General features: G+C 63.0%; 2 protein-coding genes across 4 annotated transcripts; one reads left to right on the plus strand and one right to left on the minus strand.

The window, feature by feature from the left end:
• Window positions 1-128: 128 nt before the first annotated feature.
• Window positions 129-5126, plus strand: CTSA (cathepsin A). Of its 2 annotated transcripts, XM_088154470.1 has the most exons (15): window positions 129-424; window positions 621-814; window positions 913-1033; window positions 1372-1422; window positions 1542-1628; window positions 1708-1863; window positions 2262-2353; window positions 2493-2577; window positions 2720-2811; window positions 2958-3036; window positions 3579-3724; window positions 3802-3877; window positions 4014-4103; window positions 4528-4632; window positions 4730-5126. In XM_088154470.1, the coding sequence occupies exons 2-15, from the start codon at window positions 621-623 to the stop codon at window positions 4811-4813; spliced, it is 1458 nt and encodes a 485-aa protein (XP_088010596.1). In that variant the 5' UTR covers window positions 129-424; the 3' UTR covers window positions 4814-5126. The 2 variants fall into 2 exon arrangements, with proteins under 2 accessions (XP_088010596.1, XP_088010597.1); XM_088154471.1 differs by lacking the exon at window positions 129-424 and having other exon boundaries at window positions 461-814.
• A 1151-nt stretch (window positions 5127-6277) lies between these two features.
• PLTP (phospholipid transfer protein) lies at window positions 6278-14193 on the minus strand. Of its 2 annotated transcripts, none has more exons than XM_088154469.1 (16): window positions 14061-14193; window positions 12716-12835; window positions 12364-12463; window positions 10766-10894; window positions 10403-10558; window positions 9961-10024; window positions 9277-9340; window positions 9079-9170; window positions 8448-8624; window positions 8255-8314; window positions 7588-7752; window positions 7281-7348; window positions 7136-7178; window positions 6912-6975; window positions 6606-6682; window positions 6278-6500 (listed from the first exon to the last, which is right to left on the minus strand). In XM_088154469.1, exons 2-16 carry the CDS (start codon window positions 12822-12824, stop codon window positions 6393-6395), a joined length of 1476 nt encoding a protein of 491 aa, XP_088010595.1. In that variant the 5' UTR covers window positions 12825-12835; window positions 14061-14193; the 3' UTR covers window positions 6278-6392. The 2 variants fall into 2 exon arrangements, with proteins under 2 accessions (XP_088010595.1, XP_088010594.1); XM_088154468.1 differs by lacking the exon at window positions 14061-14193 and adding an exon at window positions 11627-11861.
• Window positions 14194-16068: the final 1875 nt, after the last annotated feature.

The raw sequence follows: 16068 nt of genomic DNA on the forward strand, positions 1-16068 counted from the left end.
GGCGTCTCGGCGCGAAGAGGGAGCGGCTGCTCCGCCCCAGCCCCGGCGCGGGGACGGGCGGGGGAGCCCGCGGGGGCGGCGGGACTGCAACTCCCAGAAGGCCCCGGGAGCGGGGGCCGCGCTTGCGCCCGCAGACGGCTGCGCAGCAGGACGGGCGCCGGTCCCCCCGCTGCGTCGAAGCCCCGGCTGGGGCCGGCCCGGCGAAGCCCCGCAGCCCCCAGCGCCGCTTCCTCCGCCGCCGCCTCCGCAGCGGGGCGGAGCGGGGCGGAGCGGGGACCCTGCGGGGGCGGGGCGAGGTGGCGCGCCGCCCCTATTGGCCGCCGCCGGGCCCCGCCCCGCCCGTCAAGTGACCAGGGCTCGGCGGAGAGCGGCAGTCACGTGCGCCCGGCCGCCGCCGCCGGAGCAAGAGGACCCCCGCAGCCGAGTGAGCCTCGCCGGGGCAGCGGTCGGGCCAAGCGCGGGGACGGGGACGGGGACGGGGACGGGAGGGGCGGTCGCGCGCTGGGACCACCGCGCGGGGCTCGCTCCGGAGGGAGCTCGGCCGCCTCGTGCCGCAGCACCCGGAGGGCCGCTCCGTGCCCGGCTGACCGCCCGCCCGCCCTGCGCTGCCCCCCTCGCAGATGGCGCCGCCGCCGCCGCCGCTGCTGCTGCTGCCGCTGCTGCTCCTGGGCGCCGCCGCCGCCGCCGCCGCCGGGTCCGGCTCTCCGTCTTCCAAGTACGCGATCGGCTTCCTGCCGGGGCTGCCAAAGCAGCCGGCCTTCGAGCAGTACACGGGCTACCTGGCCGTCGACGGCGACAAGTACCTGCACTACTGGTAGGCTGGTTGGCTGGCTGGTGGGGCGGGGCGGGGCGGGGGGCGCCGGGGCCAGCCCCTCCGACCGACCGACCGACCGCGGCTGCTTCTCTCGGCAGGTTCGTCGAGGCCCAGGACGCCCGCTCCGGCGCTGTGGACAAACCGCTGGTGCTCTGGCTGAACGGGGGCCCCGGTTGCAGCTCCCTAGACGGACTTCTGACCGAGCACGGCCCTTTCACGGTCGGGACCCCCCCCCGCGGCGGCCCCATGCCTGGGCTGTGGGGAGGCAGGCAGAAGCCCTCTCTTCCCGAGGTTGGGGGGAGCCCCCCGTCAGCCTTCCTGGGGGCCTTGCAGGAGGGCCAGCCCCTGTGCTTCTGGCATTTGTGAGGTCACACCCACACCTGCAGCTGTTGCCTCACTTGTGGCAGCAGCTGGGCCTGGCAGCCCTTGCCAGGGGACCTTCCAAGGTGCCCAGGGGGCAAACAGCCTGGTATCGGGCCAATGGCTGCGGGCATCCCGGGGGTCTTCACCGAGGAGGGCCGAGTCCTTCGCCCTGAAGGCCTTCTGTTCTCCTTTAGGTCCAGCCAGATGGGGCCAGCTTGAAGTACAATGAATACGCCTGGAATAAGGTGAGCCCTCCAGCCCAGAAAGCTTTGCTGGGGCGTGTCCTGCCCCGCCACCAGAGGGCACGAGAGACGGGGAGGATAAGCTCCCCACGGAACATCACTCCTCCGTGTCTCCCCTCTAGCTCGCCCACATCGTGTACCTGGAGTCCCCGGTTGGCGTTGGCTACTCCTACTCCGATACCCAAGATTACCAGACCAACGACACGGAGGTGAGTCCTGGCCCTTGCCGCGGGCCCTGCCCTCCTCGCCCCTGGCCGCTGCCTGCCGAGTGCCCTCTCTCCCCCGCAGGTGGCCCGTGTCAACTACCTGGCCTTGAAAGAGTTCTTTGGCCTGTTTCCAGAGCACCGCAACAGAGACCTTTACCTTGCCGGAGAAAGCTATGGGGGGATCTACATCCCCACCCTGGCGGAGTGGGTCATGCAGGACCCCAGCCTCAACTTGAAGGTGGGTGTACCAGTGGCTCTGTCCCCTGGAGCAGCCTCCCTGGTGGACTGGCCTGGCCTGGCCGTGATCGGGGTGGCGGCTGCAGGTGAGGGGGTGCCCAGAGGACACTGCCCAGGCCCTAGGCAGCTCTGCAGAGATTTAGAGTAGCCAGACCAGCTCCCCTGAGCAGCAGCAGCTGCTGTTGCTTCCCCCCGAGCCTCGCGTCAGGTGCTCTTTTGGGGAACCGAAACCAGGGCACGGTGCCAGACTTCCCAGCCGGCGCCTCCCCTGCTTCCCTGTCACGCGAGGCCGCCCAGCAGCGGGGAGGGCCCGGCTGCCTGGACCAAGTCAGCGCCGCCCCGTCTCGGAGGGAAAGTGCGGCAGGGCCCGCCTTGATGTCGCCGGACGGTGTGTTTCAGGGGATCGCGGTGGGCAACGGGCTCTCCTGTTACGAGACCAACGACAACTCCCTGGTTTACTTTGCGTACTACCACGGCCTCCTGGGGAATCGGTGAGGATCTGCCTGGGGGCTGGCGATGCCGCGGGGTCCTGGGCAGGGGAGGGGCTGGGTTCGGCCCCCCGGCTGGCGGGGCAGCAGACTGGAAGGGCCCTGAGGCGGCTGAGCAGGCCCTGTGCTGCTTGTCCCACAGGCTCTGGACGGACCTGCAGCGCTACTGCTGCTCCCAGGGGAAGTGCAACTTTCACAAAAACCCCAACACGAACTGCACGATTGCCGTGAGTGGCGAGAACGGCCAGGGCGCTCCCTGCTGCAGGCTGGGCTGGGCTGGGCCTGGAGCGCCCCTGGGGCGGCGGAGGGAGTCTGGGCCTGCGTCCCGCTCGAGGCCGGCCTGCTCCTCTGCTCTCTCGCTCCTTGCAGATGTCGGAGACGATCCATATTGTCGACGAGTCGGGCCTCAACATTTACAACCTTTACGCCCCCTGTGCTGGTGGAGTGCCAGGAAAATACCGGTAAGCGCCTGGTGGTTTGCAGGCTGCCCCCGCCCCGGCTCCTGGCAGTGGCGTGTGGGACCCTAGGCACTGCCAAGGCTGCCCCTGTGTGGAGGGGGCGGGTCGGGGCCTCGGAAGGCTGCTCAGGGCTGTTCTCCGGCTCCCAGGGACCTGGACGGGGTCATTGTCACGCACGACCTGGGCAACACCTTCATCTGGCAGCCGCTGCGTAGCGCCTGGAGGCAGGTAGGAAGGGGGTTTCTTGGGGTGCGTGGGGCCCCAGACAGAACTCCTGCTGGGGGAGCCCAAGACTGTGTGCCGGGAGACCCTTTGCTGGAGGGTCTCTGGGAGCAGCCACAAATGGCCTCTTTCAGGGTGGGGACTTCTCCTGGGGACCCCCAGGAGCCCACCGGGTTAGAAACGCCCTTCTTCTAACAGCCGGGGAAAGCAGGGCGAACTTTGCATGCACCGTCCGTGCTCTCCCCCCCGCCCCCGGCTCAGGCTGGCCTCGGTTTTAAGCCGGTCTGCCGGAAGGCAAGGGAAGGAAGCAGCCGTGAGGGCTGCCTGGGCGTCTCAGCAGCGGCGGGAGCCCCTCACTCCGCAGAGGCCGCGACCTAAGGCAGTTTTGCTTTGCCCCTTGAATGGCCTGAAGGCAGCTGACCAAGCAAACCCCGGAGAATAAATGAGCGAACGAACGAACGAATGAATGAATGAATAAATGAGGATGTGGATCGTTGGTGGAAGCAGGCTAGAGCAGTTGTGCTTCAAATCGTTCCCCCTCCTCCCAGAATCTGCTGAACCTGCAAGTTGCCAAGAAGGTGCGGCTGGACCCCCCTTGCATTAACACTACGGGCCCCACCCTCTACCTGAACAACCCTGACGTGCGCCACGCTCTGCACATTGAGGATGACGCACCGGCGTGGGAGATCTGCAGGTGAGGGGGGGCGCTAGGCAGCTCTCGTTGCATCAGGGGCACCTCCAGGCCACCACGAAACGGGTGCTCTTTTTCAGCTTCACCGTCAGCCGCGGCTACAAGCGCCTCTACATGAACGTGAACGACCAGTACCTGAAGCTGCTCAGCACTGGGGTGAGTTGATGGGGTGAGCAGGGGGCCTACTGGGCAGGGGGGCAGTATTCCCTGCTGTCCTCCCCGCCAGCGGAGGGAAAAGCGGGCTGGCGCTCCCCCTGGGGGCCCTGCTGACTGTGGCCTGGTTCTGCTGCAGAAATACCGCATCTTGCTGTACAACGGGGATGTGGACATGGCCTGCAACTTCCTGGGGGACGAATGGTTTGTGGAGTCCTTGCAGCAAAAGGTGGGCTGAGCTGGCGTTGCTTTCTGTCTCCAGCACTGTCTTTGGGGCAACTCTTGTGGGAGAATCCCATCCCGTGCCCATGGATCAGGGCTGGGCAGGCGGAGTGCCCAACTCTGGCACCCCCCTGCTGCTCTGCCCTATGCTGTGCCCTGGGCAGACCCCCCCGTCTCTCTTGGGAAGGGGCCAGTTGGGCCACCTTCTACGCAGAGGGCGTCGATCAGCCTGCGGCTTCTCCCTGCGGGTTGGGGAATGCGTGGAAGGACCCGGTAGGAAGGCGATGGGGGTCCTGGGGCGCAACCTGCAGTTGCGGATTCCTCGCCGGCTCCAGCTGTGACCCCGCCCCACCAGGCCCCTCTTTTCCATGCTGTGCTCTTGGCCCCTGGAAGCCTCGAGTTCTTCACCGCAGCCGTCCTCTCACTGGCAGGTGGAGGTGGCCCGGCGGCCCTGGATCTTCACAGATGAGGACGGCCAGGAGCAGATCGGGGGCTTTGTGAAGGAGTTCACCAACATCGCTTTCCTTACTGTCAAGGTAACGTGGGGGGCTGCAGCCCGGGCCCTCCCAGGACCAAAGCTTGCCCACCCAAGGTCTCGGTGAGGCTACCCTCGCTTCGTGTCTCCCCCTGCAGGGCGCTGGCCACATGGTGCCCGCTGACCAGCCACGAGCGGCCTTCAACATGCTTAAGCGGTTCCTCACCCGGCAGCCCTTCTAAGCCCAGAGCTCAGGGAGAGCCTCTTTGCTGGGGAGACCTGCTGCCTCTGCAGAAGGCCGGGGGGGCTTGGTCCCCTTGGCCAGGGCCTCTGCACGGAGGAGGTCTTCTTGCACGGCTTCCGTCTTCCCTCATCCTTCTCTGCACATTTGCACTGTCCTCAGGGAGGAAGAAGTTCCCCTTCGTTCTCGTCCCTGGAGGGACCGTTTCTCAGCCTTGGTTCTCGGTTGCTCTTGGAGGAGGGTCTGGATCTGAGGCCAAGAGCCTTGGTTTCTGGCCCAGGCAAGGGATTAAACTACTATTTTTCTAAAGGAAAGGAGCGTGTGATCTCTGGAGGAGAGGGCTGCCTTGGCTCCAGACCATGGTTCTTGGTCGCTAAGGATCCTCCTCATCCTGTGTGAAGCAGTGGCCGGCCTCAGCCTTTCCTCCCCCTCCTCCCCCCGCAGGCCTGCCCTCTGTGCTGCTCCCGAAACAGCTGGTGGGGAGGGGCAGCAGCAGCCGTGCGTTTTCTTCCGGGAGGGAGCTGAGCAAGCGGCAGGGCCTTGCTGGAGGCGCCCTGTGAGGCTTTCCCTTCTGCCCTCCAGCTGCAGCACAGAGGGTTGCCCACCCGGGAATGGGGTGCCCACCAACCCCAGGCGGATCTGGAGAAGGGGCTTGAGCAGGCAGCCTTAGCTCTGACCGGCCCACCCCCTGCCTCTCCCGGGAGGCCCCAGGCCAAGCCCTGAGGAAGGGGAGCAGACCGGGGCAGTGACCCCCTTGGACCTCCCCCGAATTTGCAGCCAAGTTGTGACTTCCAGAGCCGCATGGTCGCATCTCTTAGCGACTATCCAGGTGCTCCCCTTAGGGATTGGGACGGGTGGGTAGCGGGGGATCTTGGGCTGCTGCCGCCAGCTGGGCCCCCAAATGAGGCCAACGGAGGATTTGGGTGAGGGCAGGGCCTGGTTCAGCCCAAGGACCGGTTCAAATATCTGGGCAGCCGGCACGAGGGCCTCTGACTTGCGGGGTGAGGGCTCTGCTCCCTCAGCATCCCCCTCAGCTCATCAACCCAGGAAAGTCCGGGGGCCTTTTTGCTTGAAATCCAGAGGTGTTGCAGATGTTGCACTGAGTTGCCCCACCCCGATGAGCTCCTCCTGGGACGGCCAGACCACCAAGGCTGTGGCCCATCCGCGCATTCTCCACAGGAGTTGTTGTTCCACGATGAAACAGATGCTGGGGGGGCTCCCCTTTGCAGGAGGGTTGAAATGCTTGGGAGGCCCGGAGCCCTGGGAGGGCGTTGGCCCAGAGGATCCTCTGGCTCCCTGCCAGCTGCCAGCCAAGATGGAGGCCTCACTTCACGTTCCCCACATGGGCCCGTGAGTGTGCTCGGGCCAGCCTGCCTGGCAGTGCTGTTGCAGGGCCTGGAGAAGAGCCCTCCCCGCCCGCACTCCCCGCGCCTGGGCTCCGAAAGGAGGAGGGAGGAGGCAGAAGTAGGCGGGCAGCGGGCTCTTTATTCAGCGCCCCAGAAGCTTCCAAAGGCCCCTCATGCAGCTCTGCAGGGAGAGGAGGAGGAGTTCGGAGCTGGTGGGGATGACACCCGGAGCCCCTATGCAGCCATGGGGGGTGGAGCAGGGCCAGGCGGGGCCCGGAGCTTCTCGATGACCTCTCGCAGCCCTTTGCTGAAATGCAGGTCGGCCCCGATGGTGAGGTAGCCCTGAAGAGGCAAGGAGAAACGGGGTTGGGGGCTCCACGGGTCCTGCCTGAGGGGGCTCTGCAGGCAGCCCGGCTCTTCTGCCGTGCTGGGAGGGATCCTACTTACCAAGTGGCTCCTGACAACCTCCTTGGTGAAGTCCATGCCTTCTGGGAGCGGGATCCGGACACCTCTCTTGGTCTTCTCTGCAAGCAACAGAGGGGGCTGCTTTGCCTGGAGCCATGCGAGATGCCCGGCTGGGGCATCGCTGAACCTTCAGAGCGTGTGAGTGCACATGCACAACATGCTCCCCCCCCGGCCCCTCTTCTGCAGCCCATACACCCAAACGCGAAGGACCAAGCCCCCCCCCGACTTCCTGCCTGCCCCCGTCGCCCTCAGTCAGAGCGGCGTGGGACGGCCCCTCCCTGTGCCTACCGTTGATGAAGGGCATGATGGTCATCTGCAGCAGAGTCTTCAAAGGGCCTTGCAGCGGGATGAGCTGGGGGGGACGGGAGAGGGGTTGGGACCAGTCCAGCCCTGGCACAGCACCTTTTGCGGAAGGGGGGTTTGTGGGGGACAAAGTCCCAGGGCCCCCCTCAGTCAAGATGGACTTAGCTTCCGGGCTGTGCCCCTCCTTTGCCTGCCTCTAAAAGACTTACTGCCAAGGATTCCAGCGCCGACTGGTTGGAGTAGATCCGGAACCTGAATAAGGGGGCAGGGGTGGGGATGAGTGCCAGAAGCTCTGCCAGACGGGGTCCCCCATCTTCTGCCCCCCACCCCCCAGGACATGACGGACAGCGCTACCTTCTGAGGTCGAGCTGCACCCGAAGAGCCTTTTTGTGAAGTACCACCTTGGCGCTCAACCGGGCTTCCTGTGGGGGAGAGAGGTCGCAATGGGATAGGGCGGGCCCAGACCACGGCCTGCGGACCCCTCCCTCGGCATCAGTCAGGCCCTGTCCTCATTGGAGCGGCCTGCTGCAGCCTGGAAGGTCAGCCCTGACCCTCGAAAGCCACCGTTGCCCGGAAGGATGGCCCTTGCTCAGCACCAGAGGCAGCAGAAGGGTGGGAGGGGAACCCCCAGGGAGGGGGGTCCCAGGGCGGGTGGGCTCACCATGGTCAGGCTGGAGAGCAGGATCAGGGGCTGGTCCAGGGGGGCCAAGAAGATGTTGAACAGGGCCGCGACTGAGACAGAGGTGCCGGAGGGCCTGATGGTGCAGCGAGGCGCTTCGGTGACCCGCAGCTTTAGCGTCAGGGGCGCGTCCGCCACCTCAGGGCTCTGGGGAAGGGGACGTGGGCCAGGTCAGCCGAGCCCTGAAAGCCAGCTGGGCCCTGCTGGATTGATCCAGGCACCCTTGGGGGAAGAGGGCTTGCGAAAAAGGAACAAGAACTGCCTTGTGACTTCAGGGGCCTGGAGGGAGCTTGTTCCGGCTTTCGGTAATAAGGGATTGAAAGAAAAGCTGCCAGTTTTCATCACCACCCCAGGAGCCAGGAAAGGCCGCCAGAATCAGAGTCTTTTACTTCAGAAGAACAGTAAAGCAGGGAGCACGACGACAGTGGAATTCGGGGTCTGGAGAAACTGGGCTGCCTTCATAAGATACCCCAGTATTTTACATGAAGCTGAATGGCAAGTTTTGGGACAGAAATCGGAATTTCCCTGCTCTGTGCAGCTCAGGAGAAAACAAAACTTTGTGATGGTCAGTTACTCCTGGGATAATGGGGTCTTTCCTGCAGGGTCTCCTCCTCCTTCCCAGCCCACCCCACCCCACCCCCCACCTTACCATCAGCATGATGCTTCCGAAGAGGGAGGCTCTCAGCAAAACCTGCAAGTCCTTCGGCACCTGGAACAAGGATGGGGCACAGGAGGCAGGTGGCGGGCAGAGCAGCAGCTTCCTTGCGCCTTCCTCCCTCTGCTGCTGCTGGCCAGCGGCCCCTCCGGCCATGGCCTCTTGGAGAGACCTCTGCTCAGCCCACCTCGTCACCCACGAACTCCATGCTCAGCACCCCCGCCTGGTAGTAGGAGAAGAGGGCTGAATCGAAGAAGTACTCTGAGAGAGCCATGTAGACCATGCGCTCCGACTCCGTGATGAGAGGCTCTGCAGCCAGATTGGCCAGCGTTTCGTTCTCGCTTCGCAAGGGGAAGAACATGCCCTGGGAAGCAGAAGATGCTGGGTCACGTCAGGAAGAGCGCCCAGGATGGGCTATTGGGGCCACAGCCCCCTCCCCTCGTTGCTTGGGTCTGAGACAGGACTGAGCCCCAAACCAACACGGGTGGAGGACTGCAGGCAGGGGAGAATCTGCTTACTGTACTTTCAGACCCAGATACACTGCAAAGGCTTCTCTCGCTGTATGTTTTACTAGTATTTAGTATGTCACTATGGCGGTCTACCAAACTGAAAAAAAAATTCTTTTTTACTAGCTGTAAGGGGAGGCCAGCAGACCCAGCGTGGTGCTCAGCACATAGTATATTGTTCCACCAGACACAAAATGTGGCTGCCATTCTCATTTGGCAGCACTGAGGAGGACGACTAATCTGCCCATCCCAATTTCTCTTTGATACCACATCCCACAAGGGAACCCTCTGCATGAGGCCCTCAGCAGGTACCTTGAAATCCAGGTCTATGGTGTCAGTGGTGACATGGGGGTCATTCAGTAGGGAGTAGTCGCTGCCAATGTGGTCATCCACAGGATTGCGCACTGCAGGACACAGAAAAAACAGCTGAGGAGAGAGACCCTGGGCCAGCTTGGCCTATCTTCTCCCTCCCCCTCCTTGGCAGCCAGGGCTCCTCTGCCCACCACTCACCGGGCACGGTGTCCAGCAGGGAGTTGAGCAGCACCAGCCCTGCGTGATTGAGCACAGGGCAGATCTGAAAGCCAGAGAGACATCAGAGCTGCTGGGAAGTGGGAGGGAAGCGTGGTGCAGCGTGTGTCTCCTAAAGCAGGTTCTTTGCCTAGGCTGGCCCCAAACTCCCTACAGGTACCAGCTGTTGCGCACCCCCTCCAAGACTATTCCATGCCAGCAAACCTCCCTCTCTGGTTGGAACCCCAAGACAGCCATCATGAGAAATCATGGGCAGAATAAGGTAAGGTGGGAAATTGCCTCGCTTATAAGCAAAATCAGGACTTCCCTCTTCTGTGTTGGCCTTGGGGGTATGTTGCTTGACCCACAGTGGGTGGGTCTGCCCTACTGGCAGTCAGAAAAGTGATGTGAAACGGGAGGCCGTGGGCCCCCTTCAGTTCCCAAGTAGGTGGCACTTACTTAACACAAAAGCATTAAAATCACCATGTGGGGTTGGATCGAGGCCCATCATCCTTCAGAGGCCAAGCAGATGCCTCTGGGTGTCTCCAAGCAGGAGGTGGAGACCGGCCCCTCCCCCTGGAGCTGGGAGTGGGAACCAGCAAGTGAGACATTGGCAACACCTGCGCCTGACAGGCCAGCCCTCCCTCACCTTCCCCCAGTACAGCTCACCTCTGGCTTGGTCCTTACCTGCTGACTGAGGACGTAGCGCATCCCTGTGGTGATCAGTACGGCCAGGAATTCATACACTTTTCTGGAGAGAGCCGGGAAAGACAGGTCAAGGTCAAAAATCCCCCTTCATGGAGAAACCCAAGAATATAGCCCCCCGCCCGCCCCCCCGCCACTTCTGTCAACCAAGACAACTTTGTCTTCCATAGCAGCTAGAAGATACCCTGCTTCGCACTCTCAGCTGCTGCTGGCTACCTCTTGCCAGACCTGAGTCCTGGCTTCCCACCCACCCCGTGCATATCTTCGGTCCTTCATAGGCCCAGGGTTCCCTTGAGAAAGATGGGCTCCCTCTCCCGTCCTTCCTCAGGGCGCATTTCAGGCCACAGAAAGAGGGAGGGGCCAGGGGCTGCCTCTCCAGAGACATGGCTGGGGGCAGGGGCTGCCAGCTGCTGCCTGGAGTTACCGAAGCGTGCCGCTGAATCCTGCATGCATTCGGGCAATGGAAGCGTTGCAGCTCATGTTGGCGATCTTGAGACGTCCTCCCTTGTCCCTGGAGAGCCTCAGCAGGGTGTGGATGTTGACCCCTTCAGCCGACGTCTTGATGGAGCCAACATCATAGCTGGGCAGCAAGCAGTTGAGTAAGTGAGGGGAGGGGGGCGCCTTCCAGCCACAGAGTGCCCCCTTGCCACACACTTCCCTGTTCAGCCATAAAACCCCCTCCCTGTTCAGACTATACAGAAGATGCCAGTGTCAAATCAAGGCAGAAAAGTCTTGGGTCCCAACTGCAGGACTGCTGGGGGGGGGGGGGGGGGCATAAGCCACTCACAAAAACCAGTAAAGGAGCTGGCGCCGGAAGCGCATGCTGATGGAGCCATTGTTGATTCTGAAGGCCAGGTGCTGCTCGGGTTGGAAGTGGAGCTCAGAAAAGTTCAGCTGCAGGTGAGTCACCTTTACGCTGCAGAGAGAGATGGCCAGAGTGGGGGGTCCCACAGGCCAGGCCACTGCCCCCACCCCACTTTTTTCCTCCTGCATATGGCTCCTCCCTGCCTGTGCCTGCCATCAACCCACTTTGATACCATCCCCTGCCCTGCCTCAGCCTATGTGGCTCAAGGCATTGCACAAACAGCACCAAGTTAAGGATGTGGTGTGGACACAAAAGGGATAGGAGTAAAGTAGAAAGGAAATGAATGTGGGAATTCTGGGGGTTCAAACCCAGGATTGGAAGACCCTGGAAGCCTTTCCTCACCTGCTACTTACATAGACATCAGCTTCCTTGTTATAACCCTGGATCTGCCTCCAGCCCAGCCCAGCCCAGCCCAGCCTTCAAGCAGTGTCAGGCTGATCTTTTCATTTTTCTTGCATAAGCTGTCACAGAGGCATGATGGGTAAACTTTATTGCACTTCTCTGCCCTGTTTGAAGAGCTTGTGCAATCAATCCAGTTTTGGTCAGTCCCTGGTAAATTCCTGGAGGAGGTCCCTGTATTCTAGGAGGGAGGATAGGCAATTCCAAATACCACCCCCCCCCACATACACACACACTCATATGATGACAGTATTTTTTGGCTGCATTGACATAACACACTTAAGCTGGTTACTGAAAGAAGCGATGGTCTTGGTTCCCATACTGCCTTAGCCCAAATGGGCCAGCTCCCCACAGCCAGCTAAGTCACAGAAATGCTTAGCATACCGTGTGAGGGCGTCTGCTACTGCTTCACTTCGTCCGGTGTGAGTTAGGGTTAGGGTTCTGTGGGAGTGACCTTGGGAGGCAGGGAGAAGAGCTGCGTGCCACTGTGCTGCTGCAGGCCAAGGCAAATTCCGTCCCAGCTGTTGTCTTAGCTGTGTCATGGCGTTCTGCAAACTGTGTTCACTTGTACATCTACCCGCTGCTGGTGTTGCGAGGTGCTCGGTGGACGGAGGAGTCCCTTGGGGATCAGAGGCCATCCCTAAAATTCCTAGGAGGATCTTCTGCCTCTCTTTGGAAGAGAGCATGAGACTTGCAAGATCAATGTGAGTCTTACAAGGTAGACCAGATAGGAAGCATGCCCAGATGGACTAATTCTACTTTATTGTAAGGTGACATTAACAGAATCTTGCAAGTCTGAATGTACATGTCTCTCCCGTCGCCTTTGCAGCCCAAAAAACTAGGGAGGGTCCCTTCTGAGATGTTTGCCAGGCCCCCGTTCCTTCTGCGGGCTCAGCTGCGTCTTATCTGATGGTTCCCCTGGCTGCGGCTCTTCCCACCATCTCCCAAGGTCACTCCCACAGACCGTTACACCTGGCTTGCACACTCATTGGATGAACTCAGCTGCACTCAACCAGCAGGGATCAGACTCTGGGGTGTTCCACCCCAGGCGGGCGAGGGAGGTAGGGCGCTCAGGAGGAGCCGGGGTCCTGGGCCCGCAAGCAGCCAACCAGCCAACTCACTTGCTGATGTTGTAGTGGAACTGGCCCTCTTTGCCATGCAGGTCAGGGATGGAGATGTTCTCCAGCTCCTGCTCCACGAAGCGCAGCCCCTCCTGCTTCACTGCAAAAGACCCCCAGGGGCATCACCCCCAGCTCCCCTGGCTGCAAGGAGCCCCAGGCCCAGACTATCCGCCAGGCCACAGGGAGGTGACAGGCAGGCCACCGTTCCGTCCGCACAGTGAAGTGGGCAGGGGGGCCAATCCAGCCGGGAAACGGTGGTCCGTCAGCTGGAAGCCAGGGGGAGGCCTCCCCAAAGTCTGGAGTCCCTCTGCCCCAGCCCCTCTCGCTTGCTGGCCCCTCCCCTGCTGCTTACCCAGCTCCAAGCCCTTGGATGTGATTCTCATTTTACAGGCAGGGGTGTGGCGGGCAGCAGAGGCTGGGCCCAGCCAGGTCAGCAGCAACAGCAGGCAGTGGAGCAGCATGGCAGCGCTTTCTGCAAGGGAGCAAGACGGCAGCTCACGGCTCGGAGCCAGGGAAGCGTCTGCAGGGGGCACACCTCGGACCTGGCCCAGTCCTGAGAGCGCAAGGCTCCAGGCAGCTGGGGAGGGCGTGCTTTCTCAGGCCCGCAACAGAAAGCACCACTGCCAGCCTGGATAGCTTCGAAGACCCCCCCACCAGTCCTCTGGGGGGCGGAGGCCACTGCTCTCTGCTAGGGGTCTAGGGAAGAACCAGCCCCTCGCCTCTCCCTTTTCTTTCTGCCGCCTTTTCTCCCCCGGGCAATATAAAGGGAGTCTGTGGCTAAGGATCCGAGCTTAGTTTCCGGGCTGACTTGAGGCAACCCGACTTTTCGTCCGTTCGCTGCTCCGGAGAGCTTTCCAAGTGGCGAGGGCTCCTCCGAAACGACCTCGCAGCCTCGCGGCGTTTTCTTCCGGCCCCTTTTATCCACTCCGGTCCCTGGAAAAAGCGAGCGGGGGATGCAGGCGTGGGCCCCGCCCGGCTGGCACAGGACTGGCACCCAAGCAAGCCCTCCGCCCGACTCCCCTGCCCGGAAGGCCGCGCGCACCGGGCAGGGTTCGCTCGCTTGGCGCACTGAGCCAGGCCGGCCCGAAGTGAGCTCAGCAGCGCTCGTCCCGCCTGCCGGGGAAAGGCGGAACGGCGGAACTCGGCAGTCGAGGCGGGGCGGGCAGGGTCCCGGGCCAGCCGCTCCTCGGAGTTCCGGAGCCCGCCCGCGTTTAATGAAGTGTTCCGGCTGGCAGCCACGGCTTCGCAGCGTTTCCTTCCCGGGCCGGGACCTCCGCGGAACCGGCGACCAGCCTCCCGGAGAGCATCCGAGAGCCGACCCGCACCGGAGGCAGCGCGCCGGGCGAATCTGCGCGTCCAGCCGCTGTGACCCAAGTCCCGAAGGCGAGTTCACCTCCGCCACTCTTCCCCCGGTTCTAAACACGTTCGGGAAATGCGCTTTGCGCGAATAAGCCCGCAGGAGCCTGTCGCTGCTCCAGCAAAGCGGTGGCCGAGGGGCCGCGCTCAGAGCTGATGCCGAGCCCCAGTGCCCGGGCGCGGACTGCTCCCGGCCAAAAGGGCTGCCAGCCTCAAGAACTGAGGGGAGGGGGGAGGCGGCAGAGCCGGTGCGCGAGGAAAAGAGGATCCCGCTTCCCCCGCCACTCCGCCCTCCGGAGACGCCTTCGCCTCTCGCCCGCCCGGTCGCCCGCCACACTTGCCGGCACTCCCGTGTCCTCTCGTCCGGCCTCTCGCGCTCTGCCAGCCGCCCTCCGCCTTTATACTCCCCCCCTGGCGGTTTCCCTGAGCCCGCCCCAGCCCGAGGGAGGGGAGGGGAGTGGAGGGAAAGCCCGGCGGCGCTCGGGGCCTTCTTGCGCTTCGCTGCCGCTAGCCGAGGTGCACGGGCTCGGCCGCTTCGGCTGGGGCGGGGAGCCGCGGGAAGCAGCGGCGTTTCTCAGCAACGGGGCGATCCTGGCCCGGAGGGGAGCGCGCGAGGCAGAGCGGAACGCCGGCCCTGCCCGGCGCAGGCGGCAGCAACGGGGATGCGCCGGGCCGAGGAGGAAAGAAGCTGCCGCGTCCTCAGCAGAGGGGAGCGCCTGGCGGCCGGGAGCTGGCCCGGAAGGGGCGCCGCGCAGCCCTGGCCTCCCCCGCCCCCGCCGCGCACCCCAAAGCGGGGCCCCGGCCTCTGTCCCGGGTGGCCGCTTTCCCCCGGCGCCGGGACTGTGGTGGGATTGATGCCGCCCGCCCTGCCGGCAGACCAGGACAGAGCTGGAGGGTCTGCGGGATGCGATCCTCTTGCGCGGCCTGTGGGCCCGAGAAGGGCTGCCTGGCCGCCCTGCCCTGCCCTGCCCTGCCCTGCCGCCCTCAGGAGAAGGGGGCTGCAGGGCATTGGCAGGGATGGCGCACTATCTTAAGCGTGCTGGATCGCCAGTACACAGGAGGCTCAGACACGTAGCAGAATGCCTGATTCACACAACCAGGAGGCGAAGGGCTGCAGCCCTTGAGGGTCACGAAAACCCAGCCAGCAGGCCCGAAGAGCCCATGGCTCCGTGGCGGGCTTCCACCGCCTTCCATGGGCCCCCGCCAACTTGGCTACTGGCCTGGAAGAAGCACAGTTCCTTGACCTCCCCAGGAAATGCGCCGCGCCTGCTCTTCCATATCCTGTCTCCAGAGAGCTGTTTTCCTGCAATGGGACTCCTATGTTGGAAAACCAGGACGATTCCCCACCCTGCCCCACTGGCTCCCGCGGGAGGCTATGGCCAGGGGTCTCTGTGCTTTGCCAGTAATTTGGGATGAGCTGCCCTGAGCTGGGGGCACTTGTACCCTGAGTCCAGAGCCCAAGTGACCCAGGGGGAGGGTAAAAGCATAATCAAAGCACCCTCCCCTCCCCCACTCCCGAACTGCTCCGTTTTAGTCCTCTGAAAGACATGATATGAGATGGGGCTGGAGGTCCTCCCCTTCCCACTCCCTCATATCCCTGCCTTCCTCCAGGCCAAGAGCATATGCAGCCTTCCCCCCTCCCATTTGACCCTCTGCAACTCTAGCAAGGAGGGCAGAGGGGGGTGGGGGGAGACTGCATGGCTGAAGGGGATCTGCCTCTGCTGTCTCGCTCACCGACTTCCTTCTTCCAGAATTCTGCCGCTCAGCAGTTCTGAGACGGGTTGTTTCCTGTTGGCCCAAGGGCACTTAGTGGCCGTGGGATACACGTGACCCAGAGATACTCCAGCCACCCCCACCCACCCCCACTAAAGCACAATCCCGCAAAGGAATCAAAATCCCTGCCCCCTGATGGGCTGATGGCTGTTTAGGTGACTTTAAGAGAGGCAACTTTGGAGAGAACTCAGTTCGGTGACACTAGTCAAGTCAGGGGCTTGGAACTTCAAGGCTCCGGGGCAGTCAGTCAACCTCTGGATGGCCAGCTGCTGGGAAGCAAGAGTGAGAAAAGACGATTTGCCTCTTCCTCCATCGGTCTCCCAGCCAAAGGAGCCCGTTGGTCACCTGCAGCAGAAGCTGCAGGGTCTTGCTCTGGACCAGCCTTGCCCAACGCTTTCCCTGCAGGTCTCTGGCTTGCAGCTCCCAGGATCATCCCAGACTCCGCTGCCCTGGCCTGGCCCCGGGGACCCTCCGCCCACCCGCCCCTTTGCCCGGGACCAACCTCGCTGCCCGAAGCAGAGCGCGCCTCTCCAGCCTCTGTTTGGCAGCCTGAAGCTGCTCCCAAGACCTGTATTT

This window comes from Python bivittatus, unplaced genomic scaffold (genome assembly GCF_059951505.1).
Source record: "Python bivittatus isolate LINGU-HERP-01145 unplaced genomic scaffold, Pbiv_v1 ctg000700_np1212, whole genome shotgun sequence".
Classification (NCBI taxonomy): domain Eukaryota; kingdom Metazoa; phylum Chordata; class Lepidosauria; order Squamata; family Pythonidae; genus Python; species Python bivittatus.